General features: G+C 37.5%; 1 protein-coding gene across 6 annotated transcripts in view; it reads right to left on the reverse strand.

Moving 5' to 3' along the window:
- Positions 1-25,710, reverse strand: part of MGAT5 (alpha-1,6-mannosylglycoprotein 6-beta-N-acetylglucosaminyltransferase) — a 137,409-nt gene that overhangs the window by 19,699 nt on the left and 92,000 nt on the right. For all 6 annotated transcript variants that reach the window (XM_064451080.1, XM_064451082.1, XM_064451085.1 and 3 more), the window contains 3 exons: positions 22,510-22,643; positions 18,606-18,739; positions 6,766-6,915 (listed from right to left, as the gene is read on the reverse strand). In XM_064451080.1, coding sequence (XP_064307150.1) covers positions 6,766-6,915; positions 18,606-18,739; positions 22,510-22,643 — 418 coding nt within the window. The remainder of the gene's footprint in view (positions 1-6,765; positions 6,916-18,605; positions 18,740-22,509; positions 22,644-25,710) is intronic.

Genomic DNA, 25,710 nt, shown 5'->3' on the forward strand with positions numbered 1-25,710 from the left:
TGCAACATGGAAGTGAATCCTAGTAACAGGAGATTCAAAACCGAAGGTCCTTTCTAGGAGCTGACCTTAACACTGATGCATAAACCCGCACAGGCACTGCGGCATCAATCCTCTCTGATGACCCGTGGCAAAACCAGCATAAATTCAAGTTGGCTTATTTTAAAAAGAAATTTAACGCTTTTCAGCATAGTTGAGGGCATACAGTTTTCTCTGCATAGAACTGAATATTGTTATTTCAGTTTTCAATTTTCAGGTTAAAAAGTTGCCTACTTACAATCAGTTTCTCAGCTATCTCGCAGATTTAAACCTTACAGGAAGCTCTCCAGTGGCTGATAAAAATAAAAAAGATCTGAAAGACTATCTCCACTAAAGCTAGATTATTTAAATTTGGGTTTTATATATGGCGTCGGATACACTACCTTTCAGTCAGAAAAAATCCATGCCAAATTTAATCTCAAAAGATGCTTAATTTAAAGAAAGGTAATCTCTTGAAAACAATGAATTATGGACATAAAACCATTTCATGCAATCTGCACGCGTAATGTTATTTATTTAAACTACTCCTTAGTTCAGGCAGAAAACCAGCTGAGAACCAGCAATTAAAACCATCTGAAGTATCAATTTTCCTATGATCCTTTGTTTGTCTGTTATGTAGAGAATGCTGGTTTGTTTGCTTCATTTTTCACTTTTTTAATAAACTGCTGCTGTGCACTGCTGAACAGTTGTGTCTGACTGGTCCGTTTATTTAGGAGGAAGCTCCATGGGGAAAGAAACACGGTTTTATGTTTTGACAGCACAGAGCGCACTGTCAACACTTAATCTATAATAAATAGCTTACCACCTGTTTTGCATCCATTTTCCAACCTTACCTCTATGCAGCACCATACCTTTGAAGAAAGGAAGAGGGATGTGCCTGATCGCTAGGAACAGTGCATGTGTGTGTGCTGCTTCTTGGCCTGAGGTTCCAGCCTGGCTCTCAGCTGCCCACAGCCCCACCAGCTCCTTCTTTCAACCCTCCAAAATCTTCCATCGCTCTCCATCACATCGACATCCAGCCAACTGAAATTCCCAAGCTGAATCTAGACCCTGCTCCTGAAAATCGCCCTTTATTAACGTTCCTTGGCTAGGGAGCTTGTATTTTTATACGGTATAAAGAGCAAAACTAAAGAATATCTTAATTGCCTCAAGAAAGTCACATCCATTATGATTAAAAAAGCAAGCATTAGAGAACACAGGTCATTTCTGTACCTCATTCTTACGATGCTCTAATTTGCTAATCCTTTGAATTACATGCAGCTTGTTATTTCCAGAAAGGCTAAAACAATCTGTCAAGGTACTTTCTAAAAGTATGTAACAAATGCTGCAAGTCACTAATTGAAAAAGAAGTGTAAAAAGGAAAAAAAAAAACAAAACAGAAATAACAGGCAACGACTTTCAGGTACCAGTGAAGCAAGCATCCACCCCCAGTACAGTTGAGGCTGTGCGGAAGACAAGGCTCCCCTCCCACAAAATGATAAAAATTTAGAACAGACTGTATTTCCACTATTTTGTGATACAGATGCACCCTGGTGCCTCCACATAAGGTTGCTGACTCTGGCTTTTAGGGTAGTCTTCTACGAGATGCTGTGCCCGGTTACAGAGTCCACTGTGGGCAGCTACCTTCACCCTACGGCTGAAGATCTATAACGCAAAACTCCAAATCTGACAGTGTTGGCTACTCAACTGTGGGTACACACAGTTCAGAAGTGCTAGACAGCCCTGATCGTGCTTTCTTAGCTGCAGCCAAGTTGCTATGCAGAGTAAAATTCCTTCATGTGCTACTGGTTGATTAGTGCTTGAAACCATTTCATTTTCTGCATGTGAGCATTTTTCTCACCTTTCAAATGTTTTTGAAAGCCAGAATCACTATTTTTCATACAGTGCTTTAAGTGGGCACACACCACAGCAGGCTCTATACGCCCAAATAATGAGATGATTGCCAGGAGGAGTTTACAGTATAAAAGTATATCTAAAGGAGATAACAGCAAATCATGCGGATGCAAAATGATCATGGTAATAACAGTGTGGTGGTTTTTTTTAAAAAACCATTTCCTTGTTTGTAAGGTCTGCTACCCAGGTGTGCCCGTGCCTGTAGGTCTGTGTGAATCAAAAAAGGGGATTCATATCTGCAACCTCTCTCACCCAACTTGAATAGAGGAGGTGTTGAAACCATTAAGCAAGAACACTGTGGTTTTCTTAAGAAAGGCTCTTCAGAAACCTTTTCTGCCTTTGCAGTGAACTGAACCCCTGGTTTGGAATTCCAGGCTTTTGAGTGTGCCACCCAGCATCAGACCAGCCAAGACACCATTCTTTTCTGATTATAATGTAGGCAGCCCTTTCACGGTGTAGTAGCTAAGTGGAAACGTCTCTGACATGAAAAGTGCTTCACAACCACTCCCATGAAAAAACAGTGGGGTTTTGTTCTATTTTTTGGAAACCACTGACTTTCAGTTGGCATTAAGCAATTCATTTGTGGAGTTTATGGCACCAGATCAGACTGCTATTAAAATAAGTACTCGAACAAACAGTCTTTCTAAATTATAGCCAAAAGTATAAAATAAGGGGTGAATATTTTACTTCACTAATTCTGACTAGCTGAATATTTAAGAGAAAAATTTCATACTGCAGAGACTAAATGCTATAAGTTCCAAAAACAGGCGAGTTTATCTTCTTCTCTCTCCTTTCTAACATTACTGCGCTTTATCTAATTTATTCTGTTGGGTTGGTAGGTTTATCACCACTTTTGTATGCCTCCTTACTGAACTTATATATTCTCTTCTGAACTACAGGAAGAAAAGTGGAGCAAAGGCTGTTGTTAACTATCTTGATATATTTTTCTCATGAATATAAAATACTTTCTGGAAAAGTCAATCCTTTTGTGATTGAAACAACTTTAGAATCACTAGTTAAATGTCTTTCAGCTGATTTTGTGAAGCGTGTGGAAGTAAAAATATATTACTTCATAAAAGGCAACATGAAAAAAGTTTGTTTCCTTATTTTTGCTTATCCAACATTGTAACGGGATTTTTTCCAAACTCTCTCAACAGAGTGTTGCTCCTACTTTTATTAATCACCATTCAGAAATTGTGAATTCCACTTAGTGAAAGACCTTGGATTCCCTCAAAATTTCAGTGACTCAAAGTAAAAAGTTGCATCTGAAACTTTCTCAAAAGGAGGAATATTTCTCAAGAATTCAGTACTGTTTCTTCCAAGAGTCTGGTCTAATTCCTCCAGCTGCCCACTTGGCAAGAAGCCATGTAAGTTGGCAGGAAGGCTGCCAGCTCGCCTACCCTATTTTCCTCTGACGTGATGAATGGCTTTACATCTTCTCATTAGGAACTGTTGACATGTCTCATTTTTGTCATGCACTACACAGCTGAACTAGCCATGATGAATCTCAAACAGCCCCCCCGCTTGGAAAGCGCACTTATTCTGAAATGCGTTGCTTTATAATACACACCAGAATGAAACAGCAGCTGCACGCGTTTGAGAATAACTTGTCCTAGTGCACAGAGACTAGTGCAGAGAGACCAAATACATTTTGGGAGCGTGAAGCTCTGATCAAGAATCATGACCAAGATGTCACCTATCGGTATTTTGCTGTCTAAGGGCAAAATGAAGCAGCGCAACATAAACTGACACTTCTGAGTGCACTGAACTGTGTGATTTGTTAAATTATTATTTAGCGCTGCCTTTCTGCAAACTAGATCATTTGTCAGCTGACCTAACGAAAACTTGCTAACACATGTTGAAGTCACAAGCAATGAAAGACAATCCTTGCCCTTGGGTCTGAAAACATATGTTTAGAAAAAAGAAAAATCTGAAAGTTTCTGGAAGCCTAAAGACAAAGTTTGTTGCTTGGAGACAGCAAACGGCAGGCCTAGATGGTTCAAGTGAGCATTGTACCCACAGATGTTACCATGCCTGAGTTGCAGCTCCAATTATTCACGTACTTTCAGCACGCTCATTGTCTAGTGACAAAACCCCATAACTAAATTAATTATGGGGCTCTGGTCACGTTGCCTAGCGATTAAAGTGATTATGATTAAAAAGTGTCCTTGAACATCACTGGATGCATGTGCACACACACACAAGGCTCCTCAGGGCACAAAGCTTCCATTCAAGTCAGCTTGATTTTTGAGAAAAATCTGCACTTATTTTAGCAATTCAGTCCATGATCCATTTGATATAAACGCAATTGACCCACACACGCAGCAGATGGCCAGTAGAGACAGGTGAGTGGTGTTTTATGCTAAGCTATGTTAAAGCATTATCTCTGAAAAGATATCAAAATCTGAAGCTGTGAATGTACAGGCAACAAGACGACTTAGAGCAAGTACGTCTACCAACACTGAGAGGCAACCATATGCTATGGCAGAGCAGCCAGTGTACCTAGCAGATACTGAACACCAGCTAGCAAAAAAAAAAGCAACACAAAAAACAACTCCAAAATCCACCTCCAGCTGAAAATGTCCAAACAAATCAGATGGTAAAACTTCGTTTCCACTTTCAATCTCAGGATGCTGCTGTTTTACTATTTCTGTTAAACTAGATCTATTGGAACAAGTAAGTATTAGACAGGAATAATAACCAAAATTCATAATGCAGTAAGCCATATTTAATTTCATTCTGTTGCAAGAAGTACACTGCACTCCCATTTGGCTGAAATAATAAGTCTTAGGAGAAGCAGATGGACTTTTAACTGCTCATCATGAGGTCAAAGTTTTGTTAGCCTGGCTGCATCATAAATAAATTATTTCCTTAAAAGGAAAACAGCTTTTGTCATTTGCAAATCTGCTAACAACAGTCCAGAAAAGCCATATGAAAATGCTGTGTGCAGACTTAAGAAAAAAAAAAAGTTTATTAAGAATGATTGTATCAAAAAGATAATGTGGTAAAAACATTGGTTTCCTGATACAGGGTTCTGAAACACTGATGTGATTCTCAGTGCCATCTACTAAGAAATGCAGCAAATTCTCAAAGGATTTTCTCCAATGTTAGGAAGAAAAACAAAAACACAGCACAACAATCATACAGAAAATCATTAAAATCTAAAATGCTTGTAGGACTCTGAAAACAGTACAGCGTAGATCCATATTTTTCACAAAAATACAATTTGTGAAAAATAAGCAGCTTACTGATCTCAGGAGTATTTCACAATCACCAGACAGTTATCTTCCATCTGATAATGCAATTACTAGTCAAAAACTAAGTAGAACTAGATGGGCTACTTCCTGTATCACAAAACCCACATAATGTACCGTGCTGAGCTGTGTAATATGTACGTATCAACTTGAATTTGTCCTAAATTGAATGTGTCCTTATATTGCATCTTAGAGCACAGCAAATATAACTAATAACAAGCAGATGAGCTATCTACTTAATATAAAAAAATGAAGCTATTTAGTGTAATACATGTAAGACGGCTGGTGACGAACTAGAGGAAGACTTACTCAAATATAAATATTATTATGATCTGTACTTTGTAAACTATAAGGACTTCAGTAATTCTATAGGAAGTCCATTAGCTTATTTTAGTCTTCCAGCAAATAGAACACATTTCTTTTTCCAGAAAGAAGTCACTGTTTCTGCTTGGGGTTATTACAAAGTCAATATTCTTCCCACGTTAGTGCTATGATTAACACAGTGATTTCATACTCCACACAGGCAAAAGCTGTGTAATCTCAGTATTATCTGTGACAAAAGTAAATGTTGACTTCTAAATCTGCAACATTATGTGTATCCGTATGCATCAAGTACATACACACAGTGGTTGCCTTTAAAAAGTCATAATTTGCCAACAGCTGTCACACAGAGATGTCAAACTACCATCATTTTCCCAAATATTTCAAAAAGGAAATTTCTGCAGTCGTGTGGGAAGACTGGGAAGTGCTTGCTTTTTTATTTTCTTTTTTTTTTAATTGATTCTTCTGTAGAAGTGCACAGCAAGAAACTGTCAACAATGGGGAGTAAGTGGTGCAGTTCCACACATTTTGCTAATTTTAAACACACAAACCACTCCTTTCACCAACTGAAAGTTAAACATCCTATTTAAATGTAATCTACTAAAGTGTTTTAAGGTTGTAAAGTGCCACAAAGATTATCAGAATGACACAGAAAACCCTGCAAAGCATTCTAACTATGGGGACAAAAGTTTATTTATTTCAATGTGTATAATGTCCCTTATCTTGAGTTCCCTTGACTATGGAGCCACGGGCACAAAGCACACTACAAAACACACACTCTCGATAGCTCTCTCTGCACAACTGAAGCAGAGGCAGGAACTGAAGGGCAAATGAAGTGCTTGCACCTCTTTTCTCCCACAGAGGGTCACTCTAGGTTAGTCACCCGTAGGCCAGAGCAAGCACGCCTACTGTACAGCCTTCAGATATTACTTAACTTTCACATTCTCAGCTGATAATCTCCTTGAACTGAGTATCACATTTAAGAAAATGAAAAATGCATTTATCAAGCTGGTTGTTAAATGTGTCTGTGACAGTAGGTTGTCATCCCAATTTTCTAATATTAGCTATCACTCCACAAAACATCACATGATGAAAAAGGTATTCCTAGCACACAGAAGACAGCTTAAGCTTCTTTACATTTGGTTGTTTATTTTGCCAATGCTTTTAACTAGGAGCTCATTTGTAGGAGGTGAAATGCTTGCACTTCAGATGCTGTCTATCTGGAGCTATTTTTGCCCCTACTCCTTCTTGACAAACTTACTTTGGTTTCTCTCAGCAGAAACTGCAAATCCCGCCCACTGAGTATACCATGGTTTTTTACGTAGCCAGGAATATAAATAGTGCTTGTTCCGTGAACAGTTCCATGGACTTCCATATAGGTGTGGATGATGTCCAGATAAGCCTTCTTATCCTGTAACAGCAACAATAAAATATTTTCAGTCTTTACACATTTCAAGCAGTAGTGTTCAATTAGAGCTTCTTTTTATCTCCTGTACCACAAAATCTTATATGATTCCTATAATATTTGATCTTTCATTACATTATTAGTGTTGATTTCTACTAGACTGGAAGAAAACTTTTTTATTCATAGTATAGGTATAAATAGATCATTAGCAAGGTCCTATTAATTTCTAACTGGACAAAAAGCAGGTAATCTCAGCCTGCCTAAACAGTACTTGGCCTGAAAATACTAAAAATCTCATTTTGAAATATCCACTTTTTGCTCTGTTTTTGTCAGAGATTCAAAATGATAAGTTAGTGCTTATCTTTGTGAAGAAAAGGGCGAATCTCACCTTAGTAAGATGCACTCTTGCCAACTGAATAACTGAATACATGTCTTTATCTAAATACCTAGTATGTGAGTCCCATGAGTCACCTACAAATATTCCACTTACTTGAAGACTCAATGGCATTTTGGAGAAGACCCAGAGAAGAGTAATGGCTTTAGTGTTGCATTAAAAAAAAAATAAAAAGAGTACACCATCCTAGTTTGCAAACAAGAATTACTGTAATTTTCAGTGCCATATGTTTTTTGAGTTTTAAAGACTACTAGCATTCCAAAAGAAATTAGCTGTAGACTGTATTTACAGCCAGTATGCAGCACAGATCTGAGAGACTTTCCCTCAATATTTGCACATAGTCTTAGTAATAGCTCTAAAATCAGTCATCGAGTTTGTGTACTTCCTGGCAAGATAGTTTTTAAGAATTCTACTCTCACTCGCTATTTTTGTCATGTAAATTCCGTACACTGTTCCTCCACAGCCCTGTGTGAAAGCTGGCCAACGATTTTACTGAAGTTCATTCAAAGGACAAGTAGACTTGTGAAAATCCTGTCTTTTCAAATCTTGGAGGAGCAATAAGGTATCAGGCCTAGGTGAATGTATGCTATCACATCTCAAAACTTCCGTGCTAAATTCATTGCTGGTATACATTTGAATAAATAGGGTATTTAATGTCACATAACAACTGGCTCCTAGCTTTAGCTTGCTTTACTGGTGATACTGTTTGTGATGACGTAGATCGCCTGCCTCATTATTAAATTGTCCTGTTCTGGTAGCTATGCCAAGGCTGCACCAGTCAGACAATGTCCTGGGCTAAGTACTATATAAAACAGGCAACAAATGGAGTCAAATGTGCTTTCTTGTTTGATGTGGTTGCTGTTATTGTTAATTAACGCAAATTATTTAAAAAACTAAAAGCTTGCTCCGCTTTCTATTTTTCCTTTTACTTCAAATTTCAGTTACTTTGAAAGAGATGTTCCTCCCATTATTTGTAAAGTAAAGTAGTATAATTAGAAAATGTTGAGAAGCTCACACACTTAGTTAAGAGGAAGTCCATTGTAGAACTTTTCCTTTGCAAATGTGCAAGAGAAATATAAATTGATTAGCCTGGTCATGTTTCCAGAATGCAGCGGTGTTCTGTCGCTGGAGGCACACCTTAGTCCTGCCTGCCTGGCTTTCAGTACGGAGCCTAGGAGTTAGGCTTTAGTGTTCTGAATGGGAAGAGCAGGCAATGAAGCACAGGTGCTATTGACATGATCTGCCTAGAGTAAGAACACTAACGCACTTGCCTCTGATATTGGCTCAGATCACACAAACTGAGGACATGAATGCACTTTAACTCAAGAAAAATATGAGAAGCAAGCAGCTAGAAAGAACAAACCAGTATTTCCTAAACTAGTATTACCTAATTACCTAACCAGTATTACCTAAAATTGCACGCACTTAATGATTTCAATGACAATTTTACAAACCTGTTAGAGAATATTTAGCTGCTTGAAAATAAAATATTTGACATTTAAATTATTAAGTCTTTACAATCTTCCTAATGTTTCCAGAGAAACTATATTATTGGCTGCAGGACTGCTGAATGTTTTATATCAGTTCAAAAAGTAATTATGGAAGAAAAATCCACACATCATTATTGAACAGACAACACAACTTTTGGCCCAAGAAGTCCATGCATCTGCTGGCTGTGAAACATGCCTGATTTCACATTCTTCCTTACCCATTGAGTTTTGGCTATTTTGGAGTCAGAATAATGGACTAGATAAATCTTTGACCTGAACTGGCCTTGCTGCCATTTTATTATCTTTATTAGCCCATTTTCAGAGATAAACGTAAAATGGACCAAAAGAAACTTAACATTTTCATGTCTCCTGTTTATGTGTGGTGCCAATAAAAATGTAGTAGGATTTTGAGAAGCATCTATAAAGTTTGTTGCTTAAATTCTGCTGGAAACACTCTTTGATACATACAATGGACCTTGAATTTAGCCCAAAGTATTCCCCAAATCATCTTGTTAATAATAAAGTGAATCTTCCTACTATATCCACATGCTGTCCCCTATATAAATACCAGCACTTGATGACTACAAAACAGGGCATACAGGATTAAAATTAAAAAAGGAGTACACTAAGACAGGATGAAAAGAACAGGTTTCCATTCTGTATTCACAGTAGTATTTTGGGGGGCAGAGGGAGGGTTTTTACTTAAACCCTCAAAGTTACAAATTCATGTAATAAACATTGCTAATAAATTCAAATTAACTGAGCAGACATACAAATGATATTTAAAATTAATATATAACCAATCAATACAACTTAGGAAGACAAAGCAAGAGCAGTGATGAAAATCAGCATGTTTTAAGTGTCTCTGCAAGCGCGAACAAAACATTAAATTAACTAACCATAACCTTAATTGGGAACGTTACTTAGCCATATGACTGACTTCTTTCCTGATTCAGGGCCTAAAATCATAGATATCCCAAACAGCATCAATTCTTCCATCCATAATACTTAGAAAAATGACAGACTTTTAAATGGTGTTGCTGGGTGCCCACCTCCACAAGATCAGGTAACCGCTGTAGACTGCACTATAGAGTCTATAGAAATTATTTTTCCTCACAAAGGAAACCTTATAGACAGGTAGGCATAAGAGATCAATATGTAAAAATGTTAATTAGTTTTCAAACAAGAGTAAAAACATGAAAAACACACACATGCAAACTAGAAAAAAACTTTCATCCCCAAAGGGAAACCCTCTTTCTTTTAATCAAATGAAATTTTAAAAGAACAACTGGAACTGAGGGCAGCATCTTGCCTTTGTTCCCTGTACATCATACAACTGTTCTTAATTTTTCCAAGTCTTTCTTTCTGAAGAAAACAAGCAAAAAACCAAAAGCCCAACCAAAATCTCAGAAAGCCCAACCCACAAAACAATCACTCCTTTATTCCATTATTCACTTTGAGTCGAAAGGTACTGCTTTCATAATCTTCCATAAAGTACCATAAAAATACCGTCAGCACCTTATACCTTACACAAATCTCACTAACGTTTGGCTCCTTTTGCATTTAAATAGTCCCGAGTTTCCACATTCCTTGTAGAAAGGTGTTATTTTGGATCATAAAAGTATATATTGCAACAAGCCATTTCACAAAAATAATCAGGGCACTTGATTCAATTCTAAACATTAAAAACATCGAAATAGAAAGTGAGAGAGTATAAATATGGCATTTATAAATAGAAAGGCTACAAGTAAATAAATCAAGACAAGTGATTTGCAAGCAAAATATCAACATTCCTTCAAGTGTTAATCCACTTCCTGAATTTGTTTGCTTGGGTGCATATATAAATATTCTTTTATCTTAAATCGTTTAACAGTAAACTACAGATTTTTACTTTCTTCAAAATGAATTCAAAGAGAAAAGATCATGGGCTGCTGACTAGTAATACAAAATCAACATTCTCTGGGGAGTTTGGATCACACTGCCCTATTCACCTGTGTCTGCTCTCCATACTGCAGGTCTAGCCTCCGAGCACAGAAGATAACCACATCAAAAAAGGAAATTATTTCTCCTCAGAATTGAAATGGAAGAGTAATGGTGAGTAACAATCATACAAACCTTTTCCGAAGCAATTTTTCAGCAGCTAAGATGAACACGCCATTCAGGAAAGCACACTTTTTGTTGATCACTGACTGTAGAACTGTTATTACTGTTCATCAATTATTCCCACTTACTATTAAAAGATAGGCTTTTCTCATCAAATAAATCACATGACAACTGTCTGATAAGTCTTTCCCTAAGACAATGTTGACAAAAAGGCAGTTTGAAGAGCTGAAATTTTAAGTTTGGTGGGCGAAAAATTTAAGCATAAAAGCTTAATACATGGTAGAAACACAATGCATTAAGAACTAAACTCTGCTGTTAGAATTCTTGATGTGGTAGATGGTGGTAATTAACAACCACCGTCTAGTAACAATTACCATCAGTTTGTCAGTCCAAGGTTATCACAGTATTTTGTGATTTTAGACCATTCAGGTATCCTCACAGAACATCAGAAATGCTCTGAATGAATTCAGCACTGAATGAAAACAAGCACCACATATGCAGAATTACAGGCCGACGACATTACAGAAGAGCTTGATTCAGAGTCCTAAACTGGTTTATGGGTTGAAAGTTCAAACGGCAAAATATATGTAAAACAACTCATATACCCAGTCTCACATTCTTCCATCGAAAAAGTCAGAACACAATGAATTATAAAGCTTGGACAAATGGAATGCAGAAAAATAGGTACCGGGAGAGATCCTTGTGTATGTCATAAATGCATACTGTTAAGTCTAGCGGTCCTGACTTCTGGGTGCTTATTTGCAAAAGTGTCAAGTCCAAGGTAAGACAAAATCCAGTGTGTATAGACAGCGTATGACAACTGAGATTGAGGCACAAACTTTAAATTGGACAATCTCACACTCTCAAAGACTTTTCAAGACATTCTTGCACAATGAAAATCCTGTCTGCTAGGGAAACTAAAAGACAGAACAAATGCTTGAGAATTCAATATACAACAATATTAAGAGGGTTAAACAGACACAGTGGTAAATCACAAAGAGTAGATGATGTCTCTTGGAGCTCAGATATGAAACTTTCAAATTGCTAGGCATGGAGTACTTGAAGCAGAGTACTGAATAAATAGGTGGATCTGGAGAGGATTCAGTGATTCGTGACTAGCAAGTGTGAATTCTACACTGAACAACGTAGAATTACTGAAATGTAGGAACTTAAATGAAGTGTTAACTATATAACCGTATAAAACCAACCAAATCACAATAGTCAATTCCTTCTGTAAAAGGAAATCTTCTCTCACCAAATTAGTAGCGTTCTCAAAAGAATTCAATCAGCATGTAGAAACTCTTTGAAAGTTCTTAAGGGAAGTAAGTCTCTTTGGGATAGACGGGAATCATCCTTGCAAATGAACGGTCATCGTGCAAAAGAGAAGTGACAAAGTGGGCAGCCAATACATATTACTCAGAGTAGCAAGACTGAAACTAACTTAAAAACGTTGCAGAAAAACATCACAATACTGAATACCTGGGGTTGTAAAGCTTTTGAAAAAGCTCCCTCAGTAATCTAAGGGACCAAGTGACTATGGATAATAGAATGACCAATAAATTCAATATAAATAAAGCGATGCACATGTTAAAAACCAGTCCTAGCTTCACATATGAATAATGGACCTGAGCTAACCAGCATCACTCAGGAATGAAGACTTTGTGCTCTGATAAAATATGATTACGATCCGTGAAAAAAATAAAATCAGTCCAATGTTCAGTAGCAATCAGTCTGCCCAACAATCAAGTAAATGATGGGAATTCTATGGAAAGGAATAGAGAAATAAAGATATCATCATTGAACTGTTCTATAAAAACACAGTTCTCTCCCTCCTCGAACACTGTTGCGGTGTTGGCCCCTTCCCTCAAAACGAAGCCAAGAACACTGGACACAGTTCTGAGGGGAGTAAGGAGGACACAGCTACAGAACAGTTTCCATTGTTACATACAGAAATCTAGAACAAATTCATTAACGATTCTTCAGCTTGGAAAAGAGAACTTAGCAGAATATGAGAGAGGTTTACAAAACCATAATTGGCATAAAGAAGATGATCAGTGACTGAATATTCATAATGTCCCCATATAAAGGAAGCCAAACAAAGCTAGTAGAAGGTAGGTTTAGAAAAACCCCAAAGTTAATGGCTCCTCCTGCAACAGGTCAGAGATTTGAGGGACCCCGTGACAGAGAACGTTGTGGATACCAGAAAGTTTGCAAAGGTTCATGATCAGAGAAGTGCTTGGAAGACAGCTCTTACTGAGACCTCAGAAGTTTGTCAACAGACAGTCAGTTGATCAATAGACAGATTCAGAAAATTCCTGAGCTGAAAAAAGCTGGCAAGAGAGAGAATATGCAAATGAAGCATTATGTAACCTTGCCATGCTTTTGCTCTTCCCTGAAAGTCAATTTATGGCCTCTTCGCTAGGCACTTACCACATACATCTGCATAAAATACACACCACCACGCACACATACTTACGTGTGTGTGTATATATATATATATAAAATTTATTTGCACATATATAATCTGTGCACAAAGAATGAATAAAACATCTCAGTAAAGACTTGGGTTCTTCGAGATCTGCCAGAAATCCTGCTTATTCAGTTCCCTACCCTCATCTTTATCTATTTCATTCACCATTTCTTGCAGTTCTTCATCCACAAAGTTTTCTCCTTTTTTTTTTTTAAACTGATGTTTTTGAAAGATTTGACAATTTCACTGTCACGTAATATGCATTAAAACCTAATCACGAATTTCCTGTTCTTTCAATGGAAATTTCCAGAACTAACAATGAGACATGCTTGTGCACTTTAAGTGCTGAAGCAGAAAAGTGCAGGGGTACAGAAGAAAATAGGAAGTGAGACCACAGGCAGAAAAGGCTGTGTTGATTTTGTGATAATCAAATACTAGTAGATGATTGCGTTAATCAGTATTGTAAGAACTCACTAGTTCATTTTGCAGCTACAAAGTTCTGCAAAAAGAGAAGCTGATCACTGACTTGACTGAAAGGTAAATATTAATGGAAAAAACATTTTTAAATGTTTTCATAATAAATTAAACTAATTTTCATAATAACTGTTGAAGAATAAGCCTTCAAAAATGTACGTGTTTACTGAACCTATAGGTGCTTATTTGCTCTGATTTACTTGGTTTTTTGATCCATACTTCTTTCAGCAGCAAATGGAGAATTTCAGAAATGTTGCTGAACTAAAGCGTCTGGCTCATTTCAATTTGTTATGTGGCATAAAGCAGGACAGTGCTTCTGGTGCCTGGTGACAGTAAATAGGGTAAGTTTCAATCGATAGATAAGCCCACATTGGTGCTGCCAATTTGGAGGAAGACAAAATAAGAACACCACGAGACAAGTTTGAGTGCACTGGCCACGTGGGAGAGGAAAGGTCAGAAGGATCTTTTCTCCCTTTCCTTATGTTTCTTTTAGCTTAAGAAATCAAATGTTCAGCCAAAGTATTTTGCTAAATATGAAGCACAAAAACCAATCAGAAGGAAGGGAAAGGCAGTGTTGCCAGCAGCGAGACACTGATCTCTGCATGTAACAGAACTATTCCTAAAAGTATAATTTTTCGTCTCTAACCTCTCCCCATTTTTGTCCTCCCACTCCATGCAACAGGGCATATAATGTGGAAATTACATGTGTCACATGGAGCTATAAAGGCTGTTAGTAAGAACAGCCTTGGTTTGGTACTTTCCCATTGAGAACAAGCTAAATGTAACCATTTCCCATCTCTGGTTCTTCAAAACTTGTTATGCAGACAGTACACATTTAAGAAGAGTGCCCATCTTGCCAGGTGGCATTAGGAACAAACTCACACATTATTTTGCCTTTAAATATATAAATATTTTTACAGCAACTCCACTTCAATACACTATAATACAATCTATTAAAGCAATCATCATATTACGTTATGCATTGACGATTTTTTTCTGATACAAGCAAAATTCTGACTTCTCTCACAGCACCCCGCAAAAAAAGAAAATGTAAATAGAGTAAAATGAATCTTAACTCTTTTTTTTCTTTCTAGGATTAAGGGTAGAAGCATTGGAATAGTATGACAGGAGGTTGCAGGAAGAACAAAGAAAAGACTTAGGCCAAAACAGGAGCTAAGATGACATGAAAGGCTTCAAACATTCCCTTTTAATTTAAATATTCTGTAATTAAAGCCAGTTTTGATAATGGAGAGCATTATGGGTTTCACTCACATTTTATTCATTCTTTCATTTTCACTTAGGCAGAGACAGGTCTCTCCTTAGTACTGCCACAAATCCCAGACAAAAACCCAAACCTTTGATTACAACAAATGCATCCAAAACTTGGCAAATGTTGGCCTTGATAGCTTAACTCTAAGGATAACCTTTAGAAATGTAGCTAAATTCTTTGGAGCCTCCTATTTGTAATCCTCAACCCACTTACAACTGATTTAGTTATCAGAAGGAAGTAAGCAAGATGTTCTTACAGTCTCTGCAGCTTACATCCTTCCTGACCACTGTAACACAGGATGAATGTGACTGGTCTCAGGCCACCAGTTGACATTTTTTTCCCCGTCAGCTCTGCTGGATACAGAAGCGATCACGGTATTCCTCCTCTTGTTACGTGTTATGTTCAAACCAGAGTTCAGCCCCATTGAATGATGTGGGAAGACAGAACATTTTCTTTAAGCAATCCATAATTCTCTAGCTACAATAATCTGGTTAGTGTACACAGTTTAAGGAGGTGTTCTCAGCTAGCCTCACCAACTCTGCCCAGCCATGCAGCAGAGCTGGGAACATGGGGATTTCTAGCAAAGATGAAACGACAAATAATTTGGCATCTTTTTTCTTTTTTTAATAGGCCTAGCCAGATGCAGAAAAGAACAGACCCATGTCCACGGCTCTACCAAACCATGATGGCAGTTAGCTAGTGAAGCCCCATCCTCAGGGAAAAAATGTCCTGTGTGTACCTCGGTTCCATTTCAACCTGCCTGGTTTAAAATTAAACAATTTATTTGCAACTACTGTTCCCCAACACCACTGCAGTCTGGGGACTGGAACGCTCTCCCCTTCACACTGTGCTTTTCTGACGACTGATCAGACCCAGCAGTGACACGTGTATTCTGTGGAGATTACACTTTTTGTTAATTGGCCATGTTCAGTATAAAGAAAAGTAGCAGGATAAATAGATTAGTCTGGCTCTGTACAAGCCATGGTGGCAGATGAAAGGAGCACTGAACAGGGAAAATGAAGGAAACATGAAATAAGCAAATTACGCAGACACAAGATTAGTTCAGGCTTTCTGCTGATCACAAGAATTGGATTTTATCACTCTAGATAAGATAACCCACACTGTCACCGATTCAAAGCCTATCTGCAGTGATTGCACTTTATGTACCAGTGCATATGGGCATGACTGCAGTTACAGTCTGCAAGTTACAGTTTCAATATGCTAGATGTTACAAGCCTACCGTAAGCATTTTAATATGGCCAGGTTTTAAGCCATACATGTTGGAAGAAACAAGACAGGCAATACTTACAGAAACAGAGCAGTGACTTGAAAAGCAGTAGTTCTAAAAAAATAATGCCAGGGTCTTGGCTGAGAAGTCATCTAAACAAGAGTTCCTAATGGTGACAAGGGGATATGCCTAACAACGCATATAGTATTTCTTTCTGATTTGGTGCTGGTACACCCCATATGCCCTTTGCTAACATCCACATTTCAAGAGGAATGTGAATAATCTTGAAAAGGTTTAGGAAAAACAGACACATGAGAACACTTAAGGATTAGAAAGCACAAAGCTCTCAGTGGTTCAGCATAGATAGGCTTTTTAGAAGATGACTATGGATTACTTGGACCTCAACCTATATATTTCTACAGGGAAACAGAACAGAAACATTGTCAGTCCAGCAGACAAAGTCTGTAACTGCTACTAAGACTCGAAACTACCATTTGGAAATCTGTACCAGAAATAATGCAAAAAGTCTGAAGGGAGAAAGCAATTATTTGAGGATTTTACCAGAGGAAATAGCGGGGCTTCCATCCTGTGTTATATAAAAAAATCAAGAGTGGATGTCCTTTTCCAAAAAGTCATGTTTTTGTTTTAATCAGCCCATTAATATCTTGTGTGTTATACAGAATTTCAGACTAGGCAATCACAAATCTCCCCTCTGGGCATATAAGCTATTAGTACATATTTCTGAATTCACACAGCCTGAATAAACGTCAGTGAAAAAAAAAAACCTGGTGACTAAGCAACCTCCATGTTCCTTAAATCCAACTGGTATTCAACAGGTTGTTCTGCTGATATGCACTACAAATCAGGTCAGGAAGTATGGATCATTATTACATGCAACTGTTCCTGAGAGACTGATAATGAGATCAGGAACTAAATGTACAAGAGCCTCAGCTAGAAGAGACTCAAACGAAAGGATCCCAGCTCTACTCCAGCATTCTGCAGACAGAAGAGACTGCAGACAGGGGCATACTAAGTTGTTCTGTATCACGAGCCAAAGGGAATAACTGTCACAGTATTTACTACAAAGCAAAGCAAACTTTCCTTTTAAGACACGGATTATATGGCTTAGTGCAATAAACCCAGATATAAACCTGACAGATCACAATCGAACATGCACAGCTAATATACATATTTTTCTCAGCATGTTAGCCAAGAAGCATTCAGCTCTGCCTTTTTGCTACTACTGACAGCATTCTCCCATTTTTCTGAAGTTTTTGCTTTGTTTTGTGTCACAGATGGGCCATTTACCTGTAGCTATCACTTTTCAAGAATTTATTCTGTATAATCAGAGTTACAGACTATGTGTTGCTTCTGTGGTTTAGGAAACTGTGCAAGACCGATGTTCTCATGCCAATGAAAAGGAAAGAAAATGTGAGAAGGGGGTTCTCTCATACTGTCATATCGTTTGGTCCTATGTATGGCATAGCATGTACTGATCAGTTCCTTTTTCAGTTGACAAGAGGCTTAAAATAAGGTATTTTTAGGCAGGAGGGCACACAAAGCTAGAGGCAACTTGAAGAAATCCAGTTATTAGCAAGAAATCACTTTTCTTTGAAAACTGCATGGGAGAGACACTCCCAGGTGTGGCAGCATGGAAGAAGTTCCAGAAAAGGAGTGGACAAAAAGCAGAGACCACTGTGAGCTTAACAACATGAAATACTTTAACTTGGTGAAAATATGACTGAACCTTGGCATTGTTATTCTGCAGCTCTCGTCTGCAGATGGGAGACAACACAGTAATTGCAATACTTAAACAAAACTCTGGTATTATTACTGGGAGATAAAAGGAGATGGAACACTTCTAGGGTCTTTAATGAAACACAATTTCCAGTTCAAAATGCAGCACATTTTTGACTGTAGATATAAGAAAAGAAATAATTGAAAGGCACATTTGCTTATGACTGATTAAAGTTCACAAAGCCTCTGACACCTTCAATTTCCCATTACTTTTAACAGCTTCTGCATTTTCCAAAATTATTGTGATAGAAGATTTTATAGTCTTTATCAAAAAGGTGTACATAAATACCAAAGGATCCACGTCAATCTAGACAGAAGTTTCCTCATCAGAAAGACTTCAGAATTAAATGTTTATTTTCAGAAAAAGAACTTAATAGATTTAGAGAGGAAGGATACTTTTAAATTTAAGTTATGCTTTATTATATTGATCAAAATAAATTTGCTCAAGCATATGAGTATAGAAAACTCACCTTCCAGAAATTGTCTACTTTGCCATAAACGAGAGATTGATTCTGCCTTTTGATGTCATTAATGTGTCTAATGTCGCTGGCATTCAGATGCTGCTCTACCACAAATCCAAGGAAGCTGTTATCTGGAGTGTGAGCTGTAAGAAATGGAGCATATTTAAAACCTGTTAAAGTATCAGTTAATGTTACACAAGCGTGAATGTTGTCAGAAAAGTAGGTATAAGGAATATTATTCAGCAGATCAGTTCCTTCACATTCATATTGAGAGATACCTTTGCTTGCTTTATTATCAAGAATAGTTCCTATTAATTTTAAGTCCTGCTGCATATCTCTACTGAAGTAAACAGTTATTTTCTGGCTTGTTTCTGGCAATAAAAATTCTGTAGCTGGACCAAGGACAACAATAATGATTTTTTTGTGTGCTGAGCTTTATTTTGTTATTAGAAGTAAGAGAACCAGAAGAAATCCAGCATGACAATATCAGAGACACAATACAAACAATTTGAAAAAAACCTGGATTTATGCTTGTTAACAAAACTGTATGCTGCTCAACTTCATAAAACAATTTTAGTAAATTTCTTGGGTTCACCTCCTATATTGGAAGAGCTAACACCAACCACCCAACTCACTGCATATTATGTATCCACGCTGATTACTAGCCTACAAAGTCACACTACTCAGATCAGAGTACAAATTTTACTGCCTAATTCACTCGGGTGAAAACTGAAGTTGGCAAAATTGTGGTTAATTCAGCGCCCAGACAAAAAAAGCGCATGGAAAGGATATGCAATTTACTCTTAGTTTTCTATATTATTTTAGCCTCTGTTGGTCTTTTTCCAGCAGCAACATCCAGCAATACTAGCCACTGTTCTCCTCCTATAAAGACACAGACTTACAGGCTCATTAAAACTAAGGGGTTTTTTCTGTTGTAGTGGTTTTTTGTTGGGTGGTTTGTTTGGTTTGTTTGTTTTTGGTTTATTTTTTGTAGACAGGGCGTTTAATTCCAGGGATGGACTCCAACATTCAAGGCTTGAAGTAAAAACCCATTCCTGCCATATAAAAATTATTCCATTGTGGGATTTCTGTGCCTCTCTACAGTGTCACAGCTTCACAAGTTTACACAGAACGAGGCTGCAATAAACACTAAAATCTCCTCTGTAAGACTCCCTTTTAAATTCTGGCACACAAGCTGTCAACTTCTTACTAAGCACACTTTGCAAAGTTAAAAAACCCCAAAACAAAGAAAACCCCAAAGACAGATACAATGCTAAACCTATGGTCAAGAGTTCTAAAAAAATTTCTGTTGCAATGATGAGGTTTTGCTCCTTCATTCCCGAAAATCATCCAAGTGGATAATGCAGTAGAACAGAGGAACCACACACAGTCTACACTTTCCTCTGCCACTACATTTAGTCTTTCAAATGACAATTATTCTTTTTCACAAAAAATGCCTCAGCAACAGCTAGGCACTTGCTTAGACCCAAGGACTTTTTAGAATTTAATATAGCAAATGGCACATTGCAAATATGCCTGAAAAGGGGCATTTTTCCATCCTTTCATATTTTTGGATGAGAGATCGCATTCAAAGGAGAGGCAAGGCAGTACACGCTCAAAAGAAAAATAAACCTTTGTTAAAGTCAGCACTTAGAAGTGGTGGAATTCAGTGCCTCAAACATCACTGACAGGAAGCACTCAGATGGATTTTTAAGCAAGATCATACAGTTTTAAAAGTACCGGTTCTGTTATTTTACATAAAAGAATTTAAATAAAAAGGGGAAAACCCCCTCATGCTTCTGGAAAGCTCAGAGAACAGTCAAGCATTTGGTAATATGCCACAGGTTTGAATATGGCTTGCTTGTTGCTCAGTAATAATTTTCTGCCCGTCTAATCAGAGTTCTCAAACCATAATAGAGTCTGGGGATCTTGGGAAGCTGTCCAGGGTTCCAATCTGTCATAAAATCTTACTGATGCATAACATGCACTTTTAATCACAGCCCCATAAAGATGGTCCTGTCTCTACAGCAGAGAACTGGAAACAAAAATGAAGTTTAAATATTGCAGAATACTGACTCTTCTGCACCTAGTACAAAAAGCAGCAAAATTCTTGAATATAGCACTGGGATCACTCAGGCTTCAGAATGAGTTTGCTTGCAATCTCTTTTCTACTTTTACTGCAAAGGAAAACCAGCAGTCACTTCCAGTAGCAAGAATTAGAAAAGGTTATTTATTAAAATTCCAACATACTCATACTCTTCTGAAAATTCATTATGAAGTGATTTGCTCTGAACAAGAGACTGTAACCGTGGTCTATACTGCCACAACAGAGATCTTCTCTATAGAGAAGATTTACTTTCTTCTGTATTTCATGGAATTGGACTGAGGAGCGCGCACACACAGCTGTACCACAAATATTCATGCAACTGTTTTCCTCAAGTGCATCATCACCCTTGGTGCTGCTATCTTGAACAGGACCTCACACACAGATTTCCCAACAGCTGGACTACTTAAATACAGCACAATTGAGCTTTTGGGCTCCATTTCCATTTAGGTCATAAACCAATAAATATTAGCACATCATGTGGATACAGAACAAGAGCTGCTTACTACTGTCCAGACACAAACCCTGGACCGATCTCATTTCCCCTCCACACATTTTGTTACTTGCTTCAAAACAACTGTGAATGCAGTCTTCTGTCTTTTATCTTTTGAACAACCTTCACTTCTATTTCTCTGGAAAAACTTGCACAGAACAACTGCACTATGCTGACAGACAAAATATGCCTCTCAATTTTACAGGGCAACTGAAATCAAAAGCATGTGAACCAGTCAGCAGCATGTAAAATTCTGCTATAACAAGCAGAAAAGTTTGGAAGACTTGGCTGTGAAGTCTGATGAGAGAGAACAGTGTGTGCCCTGTCTCAGACAGGGACCAAACTTGGGAGGTCAGGCTGGTCACCAGCAGGTGTTTCTTTACAGACTTGGGCTGAGCGGCTGCTGCACACAACAGCATGCACTCTTCCCTTTCCTAAGCCTCACCCTCAAGCTAGCTGGCAGTGGTGACTCTTCCTGCACCTTTCAGAGATAAGAAACTTGAACCGCTACTACAACATGCAAAAGAGAAAGATCCTTTGATTCTAGAACCTTGTGCCATCAAGTCAAAGACTAGGGCTGGAGCAGGTCACTGTAATCATTTAATGTGACCCATTTATACATTTATTTATACATTTATTTAACAGTGCTTCAAAGATCTACAGCAATGCTAAAACCTACTACTTGTTTTTCTGATGGCTTTGTACACTGCTGGCAAAAAAACATGAATCAGTTCACCTCAGGATGAATGCTCACAACATGAAAACAAGCTAGGTGAAAATTTTGAGACACACAAAAAACAGACAAAAATTTATTTGTTTATTAATCTTGAATGCAAATGAATAGTGAAGGAATTGTGCTGCTCATTTGTTGAGGGGAAAAAAGCAGAAATATGAGAACATCGTTAAAACCTTCAGTTTAACATGATGAAATGCAAGAATGCAGTTTATAAAAATGCAATCTAGCAAGTTCCTCAAAAACCTGTTGCTCCATAGCAGGATTTGAGAATGCAAAGCTAACAAAAACAAACTCACTGACACTTGAAGGAAAAGACAAACACCACTTTCCACAGGTACCCTGAGAATACAGTTCCCTACCATTATTCCTGTTAAGTTGATATTGTTATTTTCTGATGTCTGGATGGAAGCACAATAGAGCTTTTGCATAGTCTACAGACACTTACTGACACTTAAAATTCTGCCCATTTGGCAGCTGCATTTTATTAAACCATTTTTGTGTTTCACAGTACAAAAATTCTACTCAATGACAGAATTCCTTTTTAAAGCTCGATATTATTTACAAACACAGGAATACTTACGGAACATGGTATAAAACTGCTGTGGATTAAGGTTCCACTTCCCCCATGGTGTCTTGTGGCCTTTAGACTGGGCATAATGGGCGTGGTTAAACTCTGGTTCAGTTCCAAAGGAATCCAAAACTCTTAGCATACACCTAAAACAAAAAAATAACTTAGTGCAGGTACACACACATATGTGTATATATAAGGATGTGTGTATACATACATGGTTATGATAATTAAGATTATGTGTTTTGTTTTTGTTTGCAACTGTGGATGATTTATACACTGAAGTTACATTTTAATTTCAAACATTTCTGTTCATATTGCATTCAAAAAGGCATTACAATCAGCAAATTCAAGGATATATCAGACATTCAAATAGCAACCCTGGAGCTTATTTTGGGTTTCTTTGTTCTTACAGAATGAATTTGTGCTTTAACATCCAAGTTCAGCTTATGCAAATGCTACTGTGGTCACCCACATTCCTAGGGCTCTGAAGTAGAATTTAGGCAGAAGAAGAGAGGTTTCTTCATCTATTTTCTTGTGTTCTCACCCATTACTACAAAATCAATGCAACTGCCAAGGGCCACGTGCCAAGAAGATCAGAGCAGAATAGCACTTTGTCTTTAAACAATTGTATTTAGTCTCCAGGTTCTGACTTTCGGGTCAATTAAGCCTACCGGAGAAGCACTGAAGACAGATTAATTTGCTAAATGCTTGCAGACAGACCATTTCTTTGTTTATGAAACATTTTGTCACAGACTTTTGAAGAAACAATATAGAAGTCAAACATCTGCAACAACCAGTCTACAACTGAGAGAAACTTTGGCATTGGATTACAAAAGGATCTGGGGTGAGAGAATTATGCTCGCTCCTTTTTTAAACTCCTATTAATTCCTTAAAAAAGAAAATAACTTCTTTTATAAGCAACTCCTTTCAAAAATGGGCCCATAGTACATGAAAGGCAGAAAAACCCTTGGTATGAAGAAGAGGACACACATTCTAGCATACAGATTCTAGAAGTTATGTTCCCAAAATGCAACCTGCCAAACCTGTCATACTGACCACTGGCTCCACTGCAAATGAATTGGATTATATGGCTCCAAAGCTGCTGACCATTCTTCAGCCCTCCACAAACAAAATTTTCAGAAGAGACTTACATATGACATGTTCCCACATCATGTGCCACAATGTTATAAAGACATGAACCCTCATCACTGGGCATGCGCATCGTATCACCGGGCTTGTGCGTGCTAAGGAAGAGATAACCTCACGGGTCACAGAGATGGGAGGTAGATGCAAAAGTTACTACTGAAAACGGCTCTGTTTCCCAGTCTTCAACATTTCCCATGCTCTGAGCCCATATATATTCTCTTCAGTAACACACCAGGGTTTTGGCTTTAAAATGTGAAAGAATTTAGCCCCCAAAAGGTGAAAGAACTTAGCTCCAACCATTTTTCAGCTTTAGAAGATAAAAGAATCTATCCCAAAAATACATTTACATATTTCTTTTATGTTCCTACTTTCTCTAAAGTATCCATTAAATTGGGAAATAGAAAAAAACCATCAACTTCTAAACCCTCATATGAAATGCCACCTTTGTATTTGAAAGTACAAATAGAGCAAATTTACTTTTCTTTTAATCTTCAGAGATCTTTCAAGCAAAAAGAAAGTCAAAATATACAACACATTATGATTCACCAAACAACAAAGCTGACAGATCAGTTTCTGTGCAGTGTTTTATGTCAACTGTTCTCAATGAAATTATTTTAGAACAGTGGCAATTATCTCTGCATCATACAAAATACTCTAGCAGGACCAAAACAACTTCTGCATTGATGAATCATTCAGTAATAAAAGCCCTCTTAATTCTTGGTAGGCCTTAAAGCAAAATTCTGATCAAATATACAGCTTCTGGCCAGGTACTTGAGTACAGGGGAATGGTAAATAGGTGAAAGCTACTGAAAAACTGCAACATTACTGCAGTTTGTCAAATTATATATGTAAGGAGCACTACATCGCATGCGATCCTTTCAAAGTGCTTTGTTTCCTCTCTTTTTCCTGTATTCAGATGTAAGGTATGTAGCACTAATTGTTCAGAGGGATATGTGTAACTACGTCCAACACACGCAGGGTCTCTGAAGGACAGAAAATGTGATGCAACAGAAACTAAGCTAAACCAGGAAACAGGGAAAACAGAATATATTTATATCATTCAGGCATACGTAAAGTCAGAACGACAAGAGATAAATATCACAGCAGAAAAGTACAAGTGTGTGCAGGAATGGTAGATCAAAGGTTCAAGTGATGAACCTAATCCCTGAAATACAGCAGAAAAGACCTGGAAAAGTAAAGATTTAGAATATAGAAATTAATGTAACTAATGCCAGTTATGCTGAAATGGTATTTTAACATATGTAGAAGTGCCTCAATTGCCTAAGTACTATATTCTCAATTTGTTTCACTTAGTGGTTTAAATCTCTTTCACTTGATTTTTAAACAAAATTTTGATTTTTACATATAATGTTTCAACATTTCTAAAGTGAAATAATTCATTCTAAAAATGGCAAAACTGTTTATTTTAAAGCGGGGATATTTTAAATCAACATGTTAATTTAGTGTGATTTTAACTTTAGTTTTTCACTCAGTTGTCCCCTCCTTCCTAAAGTGTCACCTAGCTTTAGCAGGAAGTTGCAGAGAATTACGGCATGCCTTGGACTCGGGGTCAGACTAATTAGTCTATTCAATAACTAATTAAAAAGAGGATTGGTGGGTAGCCAACTGCTTATAGAAACATCCACATTAAAGTCGTCTTCTAAGATACTAAAAGTGACTATTTTGGGCCTTATAACAAATTTAGACAAAAGTAACAGAATTATGACCGTTTTTAAAGTCACTGGTTTTTCCTTAAATATTGGGCATAAGCACAATCTTAACCAAGGTGTCATAGTGGAAGTATTTATACACATTTATTCATATCCTTCTCCCACCTGAGGTTACAATTTTACTCTACTTACATCATCTTTGTCTGTGTGAGCAATGCTGGCCAGCAGCACCCACCACTGTCAGCAGCTAGTGCCTACGCCAGCATAAACCGTTACATAAAGTGTACACAGATGCCAGTGGCTGCAGACATCTTCCTGGGAGCAAGCTGGTCAAAACTCAATTTGTAGGTGCTCAGGCACAGCAACATGCCAGCAGAGATACACAGACTCCAGA

Source organism: Phalacrocorax carbo, chromosome 5 (assembly GCF_963921805.1).
Source record: "Phalacrocorax carbo chromosome 5, bPhaCar2.1, whole genome shotgun sequence".
In the NCBI taxonomy this organism is placed as follows: domain Eukaryota; kingdom Metazoa; phylum Chordata; class Aves; order Suliformes; family Phalacrocoracidae; genus Phalacrocorax; species Phalacrocorax carbo.